Genomic DNA, 19,281 nt, shown 5'->3' on the forward strand with positions numbered 1-19,281 from the left:
TCATAATCTGAGGAAAGACTCTCTTGCCATAGAGGGAGTCACCAGACTGATTCCTGGGATTGCAGGACTTTCATATAAAGAAAGACTGGATAGACTTGGCTTGTACTCGCTAGAATTTAGAAGATTCACACAGTGGTGAATCTGTGGAATTATCTGCCACAGAAAGTAGTTGAGGCCAGTTCTTTGGCTATATTTAAGAGGGAGTTAGATGTGGCCCTTGTGGCTAAAGGGATCAGGGGGTAAGGAGAGAAGGCAGGTACAGGATACTGAGTTGGATGATCAGCCATGATCATATTGAATGGCGGTGCAGGCTCGAAGGGCTGAATGGCCTACTCCTGCACCTATTTTCTATGTTTCTATGTCCAGGACAGATTGCTGATGATATTTACGCAAAGGAACATGAAGCTCTCAACCATTTTCACTTCAGCACCATTAATGTTGATTGGGTTATGTACTCCATCATGCTTCCCGAAGTCAGTAGCTCTCTCCTATGTCAATGTTCTCTGGAATAAGTCGCAAGCATGTGCAATGAGCGTAAATTTTCCGCAAACTTTTGAAAGAGTGATGGGAACATTTCTGGCAGGGAAAATGTTATTTACATTTAGAACATGGATATGTCTTAATAGGCTATGTCATCGTGGTCACCATGGCTTCTTGTAACTTCCTTGATTGCTCTTTTGGGTTAGAGAGCACCTTTCAGAAGCTCTTGTTGAATGATCAAACATGTTATCGCGGGTCCACTTGGCGATTATATTGATGTAGTATATTGGTATAGGGATGATATAGTCGCTGATATTTTGAAGCTGAGGTACCATTGGGACCAAAGGAGCAGCTCATCCTTACTCATCCATTTTAGATAAATGTTCATACGTCTGATCAAACGTTGATTTCTTCCACGGTTTTCTTGTGGCCAAAGCTGTTGCCCTCAACTGTAGAAGTAATAAAATGTTTATTTGACCAAATGTGATGCTAAGAAGAGAAGGAATGTTAGCTAGATGATAACCAATATTCAGCCCTCGGAGCTTCTGAGTTTACCCATAGTCTTCTTGTGGATCACTTTCAATCAGGTACTAGTGATCACCTTTCTTGGAGAAAAAAGCTGAGACTGCAAAGGATCTGAGATTCAAGCTTTCTAAGAGCTGAAAAGCAGGAACTCTAAAGTAACACAGAGAGACCCACAGAAACTGAGGATGTTGAAACTAGGAAGGGGACTTGCTAAAGGAGCCAAAATGGAACCCCAAGAATTTCAGGAGGCAGGGAGAACACGAATAAAGAACTATCAGCAGACTAATGCATGGTCAATTTTAGTTATCTTTTCATCATTGGTAGTTGTGGATATGTTTGGGCAATTTGTCAACTGGAAGAAGCAAAATTAGCTAATGGTACACGTTGGTTTTCCTTTTGATACTTGAATATTGTGTTTCATTTGACTTAACTTTAAATGCTGGTGATTTACCTCATTAAAGTGGAAGTACGTTTTACCAAGGTAAGACGAGACAGTTGGAGTTCTCCATAGTCAGCTCTTAGAGGAGTTGCACATTAGTTTTAAATACACTAACCCATGATAAAATCTTTCCAATTAAGTTCCTACAGGACTTCCTCAATGATCTCTATTTCCAAATGAAACATTTTAAATTCTAGGATTTTTCATTATTTTGGAGAATTTCATTAAATAAACTAGTATCGGGTGGTAAGCACCAAAAGAACACGAGAAATTACAACGTATCATTGGCTTGGATTCAATCCTAGGTAATTAGTATTAAATGTGTCGGAATGATAGCATTTGTGTACTCGTTTGCACTTTTCAAATTTATTTGCATCAACTTCAATAGACATAGATTTCAGAAAAGTAAGTTCAAACATTGTCCGAGGATGAATTCCTTGGCCAATTTCGTAATAATATTTGCAGAACAGGTACTTGAATGAGCAAAGCATATGGAATTAAAGCAGGTAAGTGGATTAGTATAGTCATGCATGATTGTTGGCATGGTGGGCTGAAGGGCCTGTTCCATACTGTAGATCTCTGACTTTATGCTTACAATTATGATGTAGATCTCTGACTTTATGCTTACAATTATGATCAAATTGTGTCCCAAGAGCCCCAAAATTCTGAAGAGCTAGTCAGTTACCCACTTTCTTCAGAGATCCATGTATTTCAGGATTATCATTTGATGCAGATTACTGCAAAGGATTAAAAATAAATTACACTCCTATTAACCAGGAAAGTAAGAGACACAACTTTCGTCGAGATAGCAGACAGCATTGTTAAAATGCAAGTTGAATGACCACATTGTGAGATTTGTGACACAGCTGCCAAAAAAACAAGAACATTGGATTGTAATGTTTACACTTGTGTGTCTGAATTTTGAAGTTTCCCATGTGGATGTTAATTCCAGTGTAGACAATTATTATGTGATTGGCAATTTTGACATTCACACTCTTATCTCTGTGGAATGGCTTTTGAACTATTGATTAGTTTAAATATAGTATTAATAGTTGAACTGGACTTAGAATTGTGTTTATTACTTTTACTTTTGAACTTGCAGCCTGTAAATGAATAGCACAGATAGGAACAGGTGTGAAATTTATAGACTTGCCACAGTGGCAACTGTATCTGGCTCAATTTAAGCATTACTTTAATATGGAAGTTTATAAAATGAACTCACAAATTCAAAACAATACTTTTAAGAATAAGAATATAAGTTAGTTTATTTTAATGTAATTTAGGTTTAAATGCTTAATTTTAATGAACTGGGAAAGATTCTCTGAGATCTTGTGTGATACATAATTTCCAGGCAATCAAAGTGGCCTCTTAATTTGTTAAACAGTTTAATAGTGCTTTATTTGTCATATATGCAACTGCATAGTGAAATTCTTTCTCCGTATATTACATATGCGGGTGCCGCCATTTTTGACACCATTATTCAAAGTCCAGTTGGCCCATGCGCACTGTGCTGGACCAGTTCCCGCGATCCAACATCGCTCTTCTCTCCTTGCCCGGCCATCTTTGTCTCCATGCAGACTACCGTTAAGGTGCTGGTGGCATTACCCTGGTTCACCCTCCTACCGGCCCATGCTCCTCACATCCGACATCTCCAACTCCCTCCCGGTTACAGAGTCCAAGAGCCTTTGGGGTATTTTACATGGTAGAAATCAGTTTGTTGGGCAATGGTGGTACATCTTGTGCTAATTTGAGACCCCTTAAAGCCACATGTTCAAGGCCGCCTTCTGTGATTCAATGATTTTTCAAATAAATGATATTTTGTTGGATAATTAATGTACTGTAAATCCCAGGAAATTTAGATTCATGTTGTTGCGTTTTGTATTTTGCTCTGTTTTCCACTGGGTTTGATTTGCTTTTCCCAACTTTTGGGCCATATCAGCTTTGGAACCATTAGGTTCACCCATTCCCAGGTAACTAAGTTCTGAACTTGCATGGCCTTGGATTAACCTAAGACGTGTGTCACTCTATTTTTTGGAATACAGGAAGAGTTGAGACATGGAATCCAATTGTGCAGATTCCCCAGCCTTACACTGGGAAATCTGCTTTTGGGACCCTATACCAGCCAGACCAGGTGTAGGGTAGAAATTCCCATTGAATTGATTCTTGATCCAGTGCCAAAAAAAGGTGATTCAATATATATGTATATATATATATATATATATTTTGGTATTTTACTCCTTTAATTATTTGTGCTTCCATGTGATTTTAATAATCTTTACTTTGTATTAAATTTTTAAGCACTAAAAGAAATGTCTCTAGTTTTTAAATGTCCCTCTACCTTAGAGACATTTGAAAACTCTTACAAAGCCTCACGGATTTTATCAGGAATCACTCTGCCATTCCCATTCGAAACTTCCTGGGAGCTGGCCTCTGCAAAACATCAGCTGAGATGTTTTATCTCTATTGACCTCGCCCCCACAGCATATGAACAAGAGGTCTAAGGCGTTTGAACCCATGGATCTATACCAGACTATAATGTGAATGCGGAGGGTGTGAGGGCGAGTCCAGCTGGTGCTGTGAACTGAGCTCAGTTTAGCTCAGTGGATTTAATTTGCTAAATTGTTATCACGCCTCACACGCGAAACAGCATTTCTCTTCATTACAACCCAAAAAAAAAACATATCCTGCCTTAATATTGGTTAGCACTCTGTAGATTATTGATTATTTCACATGACTTAATTCAATAATATAGCAGAAAAATAAATTAATTGTGGAAAAATTGCAATAAGGGTGGAAAAAACGTTTGCACGGTATATGTGATTTTCCTGTAAATTTAAACAGAAATGCTATAAAAATTTGACTTGCTTGTATAAGCATTAATGTCATACATGAGAGATTTCCTATGTATTAGGTTAAAATATTTTATTTAATTATTTTCCCTACCTTACATTAATTATTTTCGCATACCTTATTTAGTGAGAAGCCTGGAAAGTTCTGTGTAGTTGGCATGTTGTTTACGTTCTTTGGACAATTACTAAAAAGAACATTTCACCAATGCAATGTTCACCCCTCTGATTGCTGTCCTGCATTTTAACACTCCTTGCATGAATTAGATCAACTCTGGCAATAATGCAGCACAATGTTCTACAATTGCTGCTTAATTCAATCTTCAATGTTTTAGAGGCAGTTCTACGGGTATAAATACTCATTTTGTGTAACAAACTTTGGAAATTGAAGCATTTAATCTGACATATGTAAAATGTTTAAATGCAGATGTAGAAGTCGCTGGCAATCACCTATGCTAGAATACCAGCTAACTGATCTTGTAAAAAAAGTAAAAGAATAAATCAGGGAATGAAATTGTTAGATTTAAAGAGCCCATCTGGACTTCATAGGCATTTCCCTCGAGAGATCGACTAACTCTGCCACATATATTGTGCACTGATGATAGACACAGCCCATGGCAAAGAGCTGATCAACCAAAGCAAATGGACTCCTGTCAGAAGCCCACAAGGGACACTAACATCTTGCCCACAAAAATGGGGAATTGAAATAAAAACTCTGCACATGCGAGCTGCAAACTAGTCCCAGCAGGTCTTCATTCTTTAAATGTTGCGAAGGTTCTTAGCTTTTATGTGGGTCTCTGCTCTCTCCTGACTTGCCCTTTGACCTGAAAGTTGAAGATTTTATCGTATTTGGAAGCTCCTATCTCGCTTATTTGTTCCACAGAGAAGCCAGGGTTTTACCGAGCAGCATAGGATTCAGAGACTCAGAAACAATAACTCTCTCTCAATGTCTCCTATATTGCACAGGGAGAGTATTAGTTTACACTCAAAGTTGATGAAACATTTATTATTAAACCACTTTAGTAATCTTCACCCATCCTACTTTATTACATTGCCATGTCACAGCCAGCAGTACTGGTTAGCCCACACAGCGTCTTGTATCAAACCTGTTTTACGTTTGTTACGGTCTGTAAGACCTCCCCATGAGTTGATGATGACCACAGGATGAAAGGGCCGTGCTCATTTTGTTTCCCTTAACAGAGGTGTAATTACTTTTTCTGCCGACTGCTGTAAATTAATCTCCTGTGTTATTTTTACGAAAGCTGGCGATATTGAAGAGCTTTGAAACTATGAGGGAGCTAAGGTTTCTCCTGGGATTCTTTTTTGGTGATGATTGGATATTAAATGTGTACAGACTTATTTTAATTTGCCGTTCTTACAAATGAATTATAAAATAGATTCTTTGGGGAAATTAGAAATATTTATCATGTTCATTTTTGACTAATTTTGTTTAAGTAAAAAATGAATGTCTGATATATATTCCTTAAATCACAATGTAGTATTATTTGATTATTTCTTTTTCATTGGTACAGTTCATATTTTTCCAAAGGCCTTCAACCCTTCAATACTTCACCCTAGAGAGCTGTTATGTATTCCTTATTTGTGAGCTTAAATAGTGATGTTGGCAGGCTGTTTGAACATGGGAACATTGTTTGGCTATATTTGTTTCTGTTTGCAATTAATATCCATAAGGAATCGCAAGCAAGAATCAGTGGGTTTTGATTGAAAGTGTTTTCTTTTCAATTGAGAGGTTGTCTTTTCATTTACAAATCTGCTAATTTATGAGAGTTGAGGCCAGCTATAAAACACACAATCTCACTTGACTGAGATCAGCCAACTGAACACAAAATAAGTACGTTTTTAAAAAGTCACGCTGTTAATTTGAAAATCTTGATTTACCCTGGGAATAATTTTGTGTCTTTTAATGTGTGAGCACTTGGATGTGAATTTTAACCTCCTGGCATGCTGAAAGCAGTCAAGGTTGAGTTTTCAGTAGCATCTGGGAAAACTGGAAGTGTCTGGAGCACGTATTCTGTGACTTTTTAACCCAGCCACTGAATTTCCAAATTTTTGACCAATTAGGCTAAACATGTATAATGTCAACAAGTGTCTCCATTTCAATTTCATTCTGTGAATGGGCATAAAAAAACTAGGCATTTAATGGATTTGGGAGTTGGCTGTGCAATAACTGGAGGAGAAAACAAAATAAGAGTAAATTAAGTATTGACAACCCAAGTTGCCTCTGGAGTTATTGTTTTTCTCTCTCTGTGTCATGCTGGGAAATAAAGAGCTCACCGGGACCTTTATCTTCCCTGCTGCTGGGAGAAGGAAGACTGACAGCAAAGGAAAGAATGATGCGGCTGTGGGGAGCCACAGTAGTGAACTACACTGAAACGGTTTCAACGTCCTGGTCTGAGTGCTTAAAGTGGTTTAAAATATTCAGCAGGTCAGAAAAGTTGGGATGGCGACACATTAACTTGCATTCTCTTGTGTGCATTACTCTATAATTCCTTCAATCTTCCCACCAGCTTAGTCCAGCAGTCATCCCACACACCATTGCACCTTTCAAGTCGACCCATTCCTTTCCGCATCTCTCGCTGACACGTCAACCAACTTTATACCATGTTGCTGATTTTCAGTGGCAGCATGAAAATTGTTCTCTATCACCTGTTCAACACATGCAATTAGTTTCGCTCCCAGGTTCTTTCTTTCAGAAGAGGGGAACTCAGACCACCAAGAAGAAATGGAGAACCTGAAATGGGCTTTCATATAGCTTCTCCACCACCAGAGGTGGCCCACCTGGAGACATCTGGGGTGTTGTTGGAGTTTCCTGGTGACAAACTCTGCCTCATTCACTTATGCATATTTAATTTAGTTTATTATTATTGTCGCCTGTACTGGTTACAATGGAAACATTTAGTTTTCTGTACTTTCAAGGAAAATCATACCATAAAGGTGGTGCAGAATATAATGTGGCCACACGAGTAATTAAAGTCAGCACTGAGTGAAAGATTCAAAGAGATGGAGCAACTCAACAGATCAGGCAGCATATCTGGAGGAAAGGAATAGGTGACGTTTTGTTTCGAGACCCTTCTTCAGACTGAGAGATAAAGACGGTACTTAGGAATAATGAATGGAAGGTATACAAAAAGCACCGATAATCAAGGAAATGTGGGGTACACATTAGGCCATTGTTGGGTGTCGAATAGGTGGCAACGAGTAAACAGAGGAACTCGACACTAGGACAATGACTAGGGTGGGGTGGGGCGGAGACAGGGGAAGGGTTACTCGAAGTTAGAGAAATCAGTATTCATATCGCTGGTTTATAAGCTGCCCAAGCGAAATATGAGATGCTGTTCCTCTAATTTACATTTGGCCTCACTCTGATGATGAAGTAGGCCCAGGACCGAAAGGTCAGCATGGGAATGGAAAGGGGAGTTAGTGTTTGGCAACCGGGAGATCATATAGGGGGACTGAGTGAAGGTGTTCAACGAAACGATCACCAAGTCTGTGCTTGGTTTCACCGATATATAGGAGTTCCCCACATTTCTTTGATTATTGGTGCTTTTTGCATATCGTCCATTCATTTTTCATAAGTACCGTCTATATATCTCATTCCCCATTCCCCTGACTCTCAGTCTGAAGAAGGGTCACGACCCGAAACGACACCTATTCCTTTGGTCCCGAGATGCTGCCTGACCCATTGAGTTACTCCAGTGTTTTGTGTCTGTCTTTGGTTTAAACCAGCATCTGCAGTTCCTCCCTACACACCAAGTGAAAGATGATCATTTGCATTATCATAAACCATTAAAAATGTTATTGTGATGATCTGAATTCTTATCTTTAATGTCCCACAGATACTTCACTGTGCAATCAAGGCACTTAGCATGTCAGAGATGAAAACAGGTAGAGAGGATGGTGAAGAAGGCATTTGGCACATTGGCCTTCATTTATAAGGGTATGAAATACAGGAGATGGGGTGCATCATGTTACAGCTGTACAAGCCATTGGTGAGACCATGCCTAGAGTATTATGTGCATTTCTGATCATCTTGCTATAGGAAGGATGTCAACAAGCTGGAAAGGGTGCATACAGATTCACGAGGATGTTACCTGGATTCAGGGGCTTGAGTTATAAGAAGAGACTAAATTGGCTGGGTCTTTATTCCCTGGAGTGGAGAAGTTTGAGAGGGGACCTAGAGGTTTACAAAATCATAAAAAACAGAGATAAGGTAAATGGCTACATTACATGAATAGGATGGGTACAGACAGATGTGGACCAGGTACAGGCAAAGAAGTGCTTCCACTTATCTGTTCATTCCCACTCAGTCAGCATCTCACATATCACCTTTACATTAAGACACTGGTGCCATAAGTTTATATATAATATATGCTCTCATGTGTTTCATCACTCAGTTGTAAAACATGGTTGACTTTAGAGATACAGTGTGGAAACAGGCCTTTTGGCCGAGTCCGTGTCGATCACCCAGGACACTAGCACTATCCAACACACTAGGAACGATTTACAATCTACAGAAGTCAATTAACTTACAAACCTGTACATCTTTGGACTGTGGGAGGAACCCAGAGAAACCCAACAGGATCACAGAGTGAACGTATAAACTCTGTACAGATAGCACCGATAGTCAGAATCGAACCCGGGTGTCTGGCACTATAAGGAAGGCACTCTACCGCTGTGCCACTGTGCCAAGTTGGGTTGAAGGGCCTGTTTCTGCTCAGTATGACTCTATAGCACTAAAATTGTTCATTGGAAATTCCAATTATTACTTAGAAACTGAACATTTTCGGTTCCAATGTCTGGCCAGCCCTTGTAGCTTAAGGAATTTTATGAAAATGAAAAAGAACTCTAGCAGAAATATAGAATTGTTGGATAAAGGAGCTTGCATAACCTGTTTTTGAAACACAATAACATTTTTGAAATTAAGCGGATGGTGAATGGAACCATCCACAACCCACACATTGATGTTGAAGATGAATACTTGCACATTTTAAGCGTTCCTTAATCAGTGGGACAAGGAAAATGGGCACAATCAATCCTGTCAAAGTGACGGCACAAGGAGACTAGCTGGATGGACTTTGAAGAATGCATAAGGAAAGTATTAATGGCCCTTTTAACCTCCAAACATATCTTAATAATAATAATAATATAATAATATAATAATATCTTTTATTGTCATTGTCATTCTGAAGTGCTCTGTTCTAATTTCTCTATGTATTAAAAAAAAAAAAACTCTGCTTGGGTGACTCAACCTGAATACATGAATTGTACACATGCTCTAACTATTGGTTCCTAAAAATTGGATTGAGAGTTAACAGGTTCAGATGAACTGCTGATAAAGCAGCCGCAGCTGTTTTGTGCATTCCGAGGTTTGTTAAGGAACCAATTACATGGGAACAAAACACTGCTTAACAGGTAAAGTTAATTGAAATAGTCCTATTCTCCTCCCAGTGATAAGGATACAATGGGTCGGTAAATATTGTGCACTGTAATAACCTAGGAACTGCAAACCATATTTATGACCAATTGGGAATGATTGTGGGTACTCTTATTGATTGTGTCTATTTGAAGAGGGAGCTTATTTGCACAGGAGGCTTTTTGATAATTGATCATAAAGTATTGCCCTGGTGGTGTGCAGAAAGGAAAACATAGAGAGGATGATTGTCTGTTTATAATGGAGTACATCCAGTTCTCTGTCTATTTGAATGAATTTAAATTATGTTGACTCTGTTATGGGTATGCCATCCTACAGCTTGCAGTTTTGCATTCTGCCTGAGTGCTGCTTCATTCCAAACAGTAAAGAAGAAGCTCTCTCAAATATATCAAGCACTTTACTTAAAGATGTAATTATGTAATCCCAGAAGTGGTGGCGCTGCCTTGCAACTACGGCTCGCCTGCAGTCTGTTTGTCTTTTCTTTTTTTGTTTTCTTTTGTCCCGTTGTTACAGTTTATTTCGGTTTGTTTTAGTTGTGTATATGTGGGGGGGTGGGAGAAACATGTTTTTTGACTCTTCCTTCGGGGGGGGATGCGACCTTTCTTGCCGTATCCCCCAACTCCGTCTCCGTCTGCGCTGAGGCCTATTGCGGAGCTGGCAGCCTCCAACTGGGACCGACCTCGAGGCTCTGGAGGCAGAGCCAGGACTTACCAATGCGAGGCTAGCCGACTTCGGGGCTGTGGTGTCATTGCGACCCAACTTCGAAGCCTCGGAGGCTCGGCAGCGGGCCGCGGGCCAGTGGACGACATCGTCGGGAGCTCGCAGGTCACAGGTTGGTGACCTGTTTATCCGGAGCTCCCGCAACAACAGCTTCATCCGCTGGACTGGAGGGCGGCAGCTTCGACCACCCCGGGCCGCGGAGTTTGAACTGGCCAGTTCGTGGAGCTCGGATTCAGCCGCGGGACTTGCTTACCATCACCCGGCGGGGTCACAACATCGGAGGCCTGGATCGCCTCAGTGCAGAGGGAGAGAAAGGAGGGAAGAGACAAGCACTTAGGGACTTTTTGCCTCCCATCACAGTGAGGAGGTGCCTGGTGGACTGACTGTGGTGGATGTTAAACTGTGTTGAGTGTGTGTTTTGTTATTTATTCTATGTTATGACTGCAGGCTAAACCATTTCGTTGCACTGAAAAGTGCAATGACAATAAAATTGAATCTGAATCTGAAGAAGCTGCCCCCCCTCTGTTTCATGGATACATGCAGCTAACCCGCACCATAGGTTGATGATTTTCAGTGCCATCTGTCATTGCCTCGTATGAGCAGAGCACTTTGAATGACAAGGAGTTATTTTCCTTCATATCACCTCCTGAAGCACCATAAGAGCTACAGGCATAGCAAGTAGTCCTGCTACCACACTGCTCCAGAGACTGAATTCAATCCTGACCTTGGGTGCTCTCTGTGTGGAGTTTAGTTTAGAGATACAGCATGGAAACAAGCCCTTCGGCCCAATGAGTCCATGCCGACCAGCGATCAATCCGTACACTAGCACTATTCTATGCACTAGGAACAATTTACAATCTTTATCGAAGTCAATTAACCTACAAACCTATACATCTTTGGAGTGTGGGAGGAAACGAGCAGGTGGGCGAAGCCCACGTGGTCACAGGTAGAACTCTGTACAGCACCCGTAGTTAGGATCAAACCCGCGTCTCTGGTGTTGTAAGGCAGCAACTCTATCGCTGTGCCACCGTGCCACCTGGAGTTTGCATGTTTTCCCTTTGTTCTTTGTGGGTTTCCTTGGGGTGCTCCGGGTTCCTCTCACATTCCAAAGGTGTGGAATAATCGGCTCCTGTGAATTACACCTTAATGTAGATGGGCAGCGAGACAATCAGGGAACATTTGAGGGGCATGTGAACGTGAACAGGGTACAGGATTATATGTGGGAGAATGCAGCTGGTGGATCTGCTCTCGCAGCCAGCATGGACGATGATCCATGTAGCCACCTCCTGCATCATAAGAAAATAATGTATATCCACCATCAAATGGCACATTTATTTTACACTCTTTTAAGAATATTTTAAGCAAAATAAGGAAACTAACAGAAACGAATAGTTTTTTTACAAACTACCTGATTATCTATTCCACTGAATTCAATAAAAAATAAAATGAACAGCCAGTAATCTGATCAGCTGGTTCATCTACTGCCTTAAAGCTGGTTATCCTTTTGTCGTCTTTGGTCTTGGCTCTGTTTCCCACTAGGTTGTATTGACAAGAAAATTAAACACTTTGCCCTGTGATCACCTAGTTATTCCCAAATGTTACCATTGTAGTATGTTGTGCACTTTAAGAAATATATAACCTACTGGTTACCAATGGTCGTCCTTTCATCTACTCAGAAAAACAGGGTAAATTCTGCTTCTACCTGTTTATTGCACAACCGCCAACAGCTGGGCTAACACGTGCAGGTTTCGTTCACATGGGCACTGGTTGCAAAAGGGTTACTTTTAGATTTTTATGTGGGCAAGTTTGGTGAGATGATCCACGTCCAAGTTGTCGAGCTGTGACTTGAAGAGTGACAAGGTTGGTGCACACCTGGTGGTGTCAGGAAGGATGTTCCACTCTGGGATAGTCCATGGATATAGTGACTGTTGATAGCTATTTTTGTTTGCTCTAATTCTAGTATAAATAAAGTGACCTGAGTCTCATAGAGTTCTGGGTATTGGATTGAATGAGGTGAGATATGTTACTGGGGATGATGCCATGAGTCTCCTTGTAGACAGTACATAAGCGGGCTTAGGTGCGTCTTGACTCCAGCGACTCCCAGCCAAGGCGATTGAACATATCGGAAACACTTGAGTAGTTGTTATTAACAAACCGGGCTGCACGCCTCTGAACCTTGTCAAGGGTGTCAATGTTAATTTTCTGGTGAGGGTAAGTTCAGAATGTGTGAGCAACCTCGGCACCTGAGGCAACCTCGGGTACTCGGTCGATGATAACCATCTGTCTGCCAAATGAACAGTGTTGAAACTCTGAAATCATTCATAGTCATACATCACAGAAACAAGCATCGTCTGTGCCAATGATCAAAGACTGGTTTTACTGATCTCAATTTATTCTCTCCTCATTCCCATCAATTCCTCCTAAATTCCATCACTCAACTGCACAGTGGGGGCAATTTACAGTGGCTAATTATCAGCCAATTATTAGTCAATGCACAAGTCACTTGGGATATGAGAGGAAAATGGAGCAGCTGCGGTGGACCTTTGGAGTCGCAGGTGCTCGTAGACAGCAGCTAACCCTTATCCTTGAGAATTTGTCATTGACACGACTTGTACAGGTGGTTGCATTCAGTTCGGGAGCACTGTTAATAAGCACGTTTGAGGTCCTGTCTATGATTGGAAGTCTAAGAAAAAGGTATTACATATTATGTTGTTTATTTGATTATAGCTGATCAATTTATATACATGTGGATTGTAAAATGTTCTGTGCATGATTTGGATAAGGGCCTCAGTTATACCACCACTGAAGTTGGTCTTTCCTTCTTGAAAGCAATAAGATTATCTAACGTTATTGTTACTTCCTGCCCACTGACAACAGGCTAAGTATATTAGCTGTAGGGCATGAGATGTAGGGAAAATAGTTTAAATTAGCTCTTCTATCATTCAGGCAAAGTGATGAGAGAGATAAATTGAAGACGGGAGCATGACTGGAAAATGCCATTTATAAATCTGCCCTTTCTTTGGCGGCTCTTCATCTAATGCCTTGATTATGAATAATAAGGCATAATTGTTGTGGAAGCTAATAATAAAATTTATCTTTCAGAAATGTTTCAAGCTTCAGAAGCTCGGTTGTTTTTTTCTTAATATATAGTGAAGTCCTAAACTAAATGTAATATTGGGAAGCAGTAGAATTGCCGAATCCAAAGTGAGATTAATACCTTAGAAACTCCTCAAAACTTTCAATGTTATTTTAATGGCTACAAAATGCTATTACATTTCTATCATTTTTAACTTGTTATTTTCAATTCTTTTTCAGGGGGAAGTTTTACATCCTCGTCAGGAATTTACACGGGCAGCAATTCACTTACACATTCTCCAGGCTTTAATAGTTCACAGCAGGTATTGTGCCTTCATCTTTTATATTTGTGCATGAACTATATTGCAGAACTAATTGAATAAAAACTTAAATCATGCTCATATAGCTGTAAAATAAAAATAAGTACCAGAATAAATCCGTTCAAGTTCAAATTTATTTGTCATATGCACCATGGGGTGCAGCGAAATGTAATTTACCATGCAGCGTTACAATTAGAAAAGGACACAGTACATAACATGATTCATCACAGACAACCACCACAGCATTCGTCACTGTGGTGGAAGACAATACAGTTCAGACAGTCCTCCTCCTCCCTTGTTCACCCATGGTCGGGGCCCTGATCCAGCAATCACCTTAATATTATCTAAGTTAAAATGGCAGAAGAACCCAAATAGTAAGGGCTAATTTGAACTTGTGAATGCAAAGTAATTTTACAGAAAAAATGGTGGTTGCATTTTGTAATGGATGTACATGACCACAGCATCTATTTATGTCCTGCAACAAACTCATTTAATCTGCAAATGAGGTGCATTATCAGATTCTATTAGTGTAATTGCTACTTCTGGAGAACATTGGTTGGGATTTGCACATTTATTACTTCCACGTGCAATAAGGTCAGCACAATCGGAAGCTTCCAATAACACATGCACCTGCACACATGCACGCCATTTCAAATTATTGCTGACATCTTCAATCTTCTTAGCCAGCTCTCTACCATTTCTCTTTCCAGTACAAGGTCTCAGATTTTTTTTAAGTTTAACTGCATAATCTATGGGGCTTTACGTCAATCTGCAGTCCAATCTAAAACATTTTCAAAACCATATTCAGTTTTGTTGATTTATACATAGTGAGTGACTACTCTATGCATAAGCTAGACTTTTTGCAAACATTGATGAGGATCCTAATGTCTGTTTAAGAAGCTCTTTTGAGAAATTGGGTAATGGTTGCCATCAAACAACTAGTCTCATTTGGAGCAATGGGAACTGGTTCAGGGTATCCATCAGTCATGCTAAGTTGATAGGTATCAGGGGTTATGGGGAGAAGCAGGAGAATGGGGTTAGGAGGGAGAGATAGATCAGCCATGATTGGATGGTGGAGTACACTTAATGGGCCGAATGGCCTACTTCTACTCTTATGACTTTATGACCTCCTATTGTCTGAAGGTTGCTGCGAGTGAGGGGTCTGGTCTGTGTTGCAATTTTTCAACCAGTCAAACTACCGAGGCATGGAAAGTGCCGTTAACATATCAGTAATATTGAAATAATATTGAATATCGAGAGTCAAGTGGGTATTATTGTCATATTTGAGGGTGATGAATCTGTGGAATTCATTGCCACAGAAGGCTGTGGAGGCCAACTCAATAGATATTTTTAGGGTGGAGATTGATAGATTCTTGATTAGTATATCAATAATACTTGTTGCATATATAATAATATTATTGCACAATAATAGTGCAAAGACAAAAATAAAGTCTATGTAATTTGGAGCTTATTTGGAGGTTGTAATGTTCTAAGTTGTTCAACTATCAGCAGGTTCCATAAACACCCATGCTGCCACAATATTTTTTTTAATTCAGTGAAAATATATTGGAAGTATATGCTTGGAGTTTCTGCCCAGAAAAAAAATTCTCTGGAGCAATCTTAAGCAATACAGCACAGTAGTGCCAAGTTGAGCTTCCAAAAGTAAATGTAGAGAAATCGCAGAACACCAAGGTTTTTGGCTTTTTGATGCCAAATGTACCTTGTTGCTCTAAACAAGCTTTCTCTTTACTGTGTTTCACACAGTTGCAATTGCTCTCAGTTTACATATAAATAATGTATATTTGTTTTATATTTGCTTTCTAAGAAGATTCATTTTCAGGTCATTGAATCATGAGAGCACAAGGAAGCCCAAAACTGGCACTTTATGTTTTACTTTGATTCTTAAGACCCAACACTGCCACATCCATTATTTGGTCAATATTTTAAAGGCATAGCTCAGTTTTATTATTCACATTATTTCTTGAATGCTGAATTCTAGAAAAATATCAGCATAACTATGCATACTGCTGTTATCCTAAGCAGTTATTTTGAGAATGAAGTTATTAAAGGTAAATAACTTTGTCTGCCCATCTTCCTGATGCAAAGATAATATATAAGAAACATATCTAAAAAGCACAGAAATAAGCAGAATTGAGATTAGTGTTGGGTCAATGGAGAAGGTGATGAATGTGAGTCAGCATATGCAAAAGCCAGAATTGGGTTGGAATGTTTAAAGCTAATTTGAACTAAATTTTGAGGTCTTGGATGAAGGAATAGTGCTCATTATTTAATCATTTAACAGCAGAGCAGAGAGTTTTAAGGAGTTTTCAGCAGTCCTGCTGTCTATATACTTTTTAGACTGTAGATATACGGCACGGAAACAGGCCCTTCGGCCCACCGAATCCATGCTGACCAGTGATCACCACGTACACTAGCACTATCCTAGACACTAGGGATAATTTACATTTTATATATCAAAGCCAATTAACCTACAAACCTGTACGTCTTTGGATTGTGGGAGGGAACTAGAGCACCCGGAGTACATTCATGCGGTCACAGGGAAAACACACAAACTCCGTACAGACAGCGCCCATAGTCAGGGATGAACCCGGGTCTCTGCCGCTGTTAAGGGAGCAGCTCTACTGCCTGTCAACCAACAACTGATCTATTGTAATGATTTTCATGGGCATACCTTATGTCTGTGGCCAGGACAAATGACATAAGGCCTGAGAATGAAATATGAGTAAAGGAGAAAGTTAAAAGAGTTGCCAAAAAAGAAGAACAACGGACATTAATTAAACTCTGAAGGCACGAAACTCTGCACCTTCATTTGTGTGCCAATTCTCTCTCTTGTTTTCACTCTTAATTGACATTCCATGGATGTTACATTAATTTTTTTCATGTGACAGTAGAATTAGGCCATTCGGCCCATCAAGTCTACTCCGCCATTCAATCAGGAGTGATCTATCTCTCCTTCCTAACCCCATTCTCCTGCCTTTTCCCAATAACCTCTGACACCTTTACTAATCAAGAATCTATCTATCTCTGCCTTAAAAATATCCACTGACTAGGCCTCCACATCCTTCTGTGGCAAAGGATTCCACAGATTCACTGCCCTCTGACTAAATAAATTCCTACTCATTCCTGGGATCATTCTTCTATACTTCCTCTGGGCCCTCTCCAGAGCCAGAACATCCTTCCTCAGATATGTTGTCCAGAATTCGTCATCGGGTGGCAGCACGAGCGACAGCCTCGCCAGCAGTGTGTCTGTCATTTCGACTTTTTTTTTTAGTATGTCTAAATGTATGTGTTAATGTCTCTCGGTGTGTTTTTATGCAGGGGGTGGGGGGGGAATAGGGGGAAACCATTTCCAGTCACTTACCTCGGCAAAGATGCGACTTTTCTCCTAGTCGCATTTTCGCCCTCCCTCGCGGCATAACAACTTGGATTGGTCTGGCCTTTTCCGGAGACACCTCAGATCTTCAGCAGCAGGCACGGCGTGGACTTCCATCACAGAGCCAGAAGAAAGGCTTTGACCGCCGGCCTGCTGACTTTAACATCGTGAAGCCGCGGTCTGCATAGCTTCTAGCAGCAGGCGTGGCTTGAACTTAACATCCCAGAGCCAGGGATCGCCGGAGAAGAGCTCCGACCGCTGGCCTGCCTGCGGCCTATAACATCGAGAAGCCGCGGTCTCCGATAAGAAAGTGGGCGATTCGGGCACTCCAAGCCGCGGAGTGTGTTCCATCCGTCCCGACGTCGGAGCTTTGATCATCCAGACAAGATGGCTTGTACATCGGGCTGTCCGTAGCGGTGACTGCAAAGTAGCCAAGGCCCCAAACGCGGGAGAACAACTGACTGAACTTTATTGTCTTACATCACAGTGATCACTGTGGTGGATGTTTATGTTAAGTTCTATCATTCTTTTAATTGAGTTGTGTTCTTTTAATTATATGACTGCATGGTAACTCAAATATCACTGTACCTAATGGTGCATGTGACAATAAATCTGAATCTGAATCTGAATCTGAATTTCTCACAATACTCCAAATGTGGCCTTATCTGCACCTTTTAGAGCCTCAGCATTACATCCCTGTTTTTGTATACAAGCCCTCTTGAAATAAATGCTAGCATTGAGTTTGCTTTCTTTACTACCGATTGGTTGGGTTGTTATTCTCTATCTTTTCTTGATAATTATGTACATCTCTGCATTGCCTGGAAAACTTCTTACCACATTCTTTGCTTCAGTATTATAGTACACTTTGTCATACATCGGGTGTTTATTAGCGATCCCCATCACCTCTAAATAGGAAGGAGTACTGTATGTTAAAATCCACTTTTAAAGACTGGTGTACAAATATTCTGATGCTTGTTGGTTCAGCTTTTACATGAGAAGCCAAACCAATGCTTGTCCACTATGATGAACACAACATTAAACCATGGCATTATTCCAAAGAACATAGGAGTATTGGTCAATATTTAATGTCAATCCTTTTACTTCCAGCAGTTCCTGTATAAAACATTACCCTGTCCCATATTGTGGAAAAAAAAGGGTAGACACAAATTGCTGGAGTAACTCAGCAGGTCAAACAGCATCTCTGGAGAACATGGATAGGTGACATTTCAGGCCAGGACCTTTCTACAGTCAGAAGAAGGGTCCCAACCCAAAACGTCACCTACCCATTTTGAGTCCCAACACGAAACATCATCTGTCCATTTTCTGCCGGGATGCTGCCTGACCCGGTGAGTTATTCCAGCATTTTGTGTCTACCTTTGGTGTAAACCAGCATCTACAGTTCAATTTTATTTCACTGTCCTATATTGTGGAATCTTGATGGGTGCAAATTTACTGACAGATGTTAGTACTTTTGAAGGGGAGTAACTGCACTTCAAAAGTTATTCATTGGCTGCAAAAAATTGCGGACTACATTTAAGTAGTGAAAAATATTAAGTGAATGAAAGTTCTTTGTTCCAGTATTTGTCTGAAACTTAAATTTAGCTTTACACATGCCGACTCACATGTATTTCATTTCAACAGCTGTTTCCAACAACCTATCATTAATATCTGGATAAGGCAAAGCAAATCATGCTCAAAATAGAAATTATTTATTCTTGTAAGGAAACAAACTCTAAATCTATTTATTTTGCCTTTTCTAGGAATATTCTTACACAGGCTTTGGTCAGGGGCAATATTCACAGTATTATAACAATTCTCCATATACTTACGTGACAAGCAACAACAGCAGTCCCCCAGCGACTCCTTCAACCACCGCAACATATCAACTCCAAAGTTCACCATCTGTCACTAGTCAGGCCATTACGGATGTTGCTACAGGTAATAAAAACATTTAAATCTACTTCATGCTGACCTTTATTTGAAGGAGTGGGAATGGAGTCATAAATGTAGGAGAAAATAAAAAAAATACC

General features: G+C 40.2%; 1 protein-coding gene across 18 annotated transcripts in view; it reads left to right on the plus strand.

Moving 5' to 3' along the window:
- Positions 1-19,281, plus strand: part of eya1 (EYA transcriptional coactivator and phosphatase 1) — a 155,925-nt gene that overhangs the window by 47,398 nt on the left and 89,246 nt on the right. For all 18 annotated transcript variants that reach the window (XR_004411703.1, XR_004411704.1, XM_033019313.1 and 15 more), the window contains 2 exons: positions 13,778-13,860; positions 19,012-19,189. Coding sequence is in view for 16 of the 18 variants with exons in the window: in XM_033019313.1 (XP_032875204.1) it covers positions 13,778-13,860; positions 19,012-19,189 (261 nt within the window). In the remaining 2 variants the exon portion in view is untranslated. The remainder of the gene's footprint in view (positions 1-13,777; positions 13,861-19,011; positions 19,190-19,281) is intronic.

Source organism: Amblyraja radiata, chromosome 4, assembly GCF_010909765.2.
Source record: "Amblyraja radiata isolate CabotCenter1 chromosome 4, sAmbRad1.1.pri, whole genome shotgun sequence".
In the NCBI taxonomy this organism is placed as follows: domain Eukaryota; kingdom Metazoa; phylum Chordata; class Chondrichthyes; order Rajiformes; family Rajidae; genus Amblyraja; species Amblyraja radiata.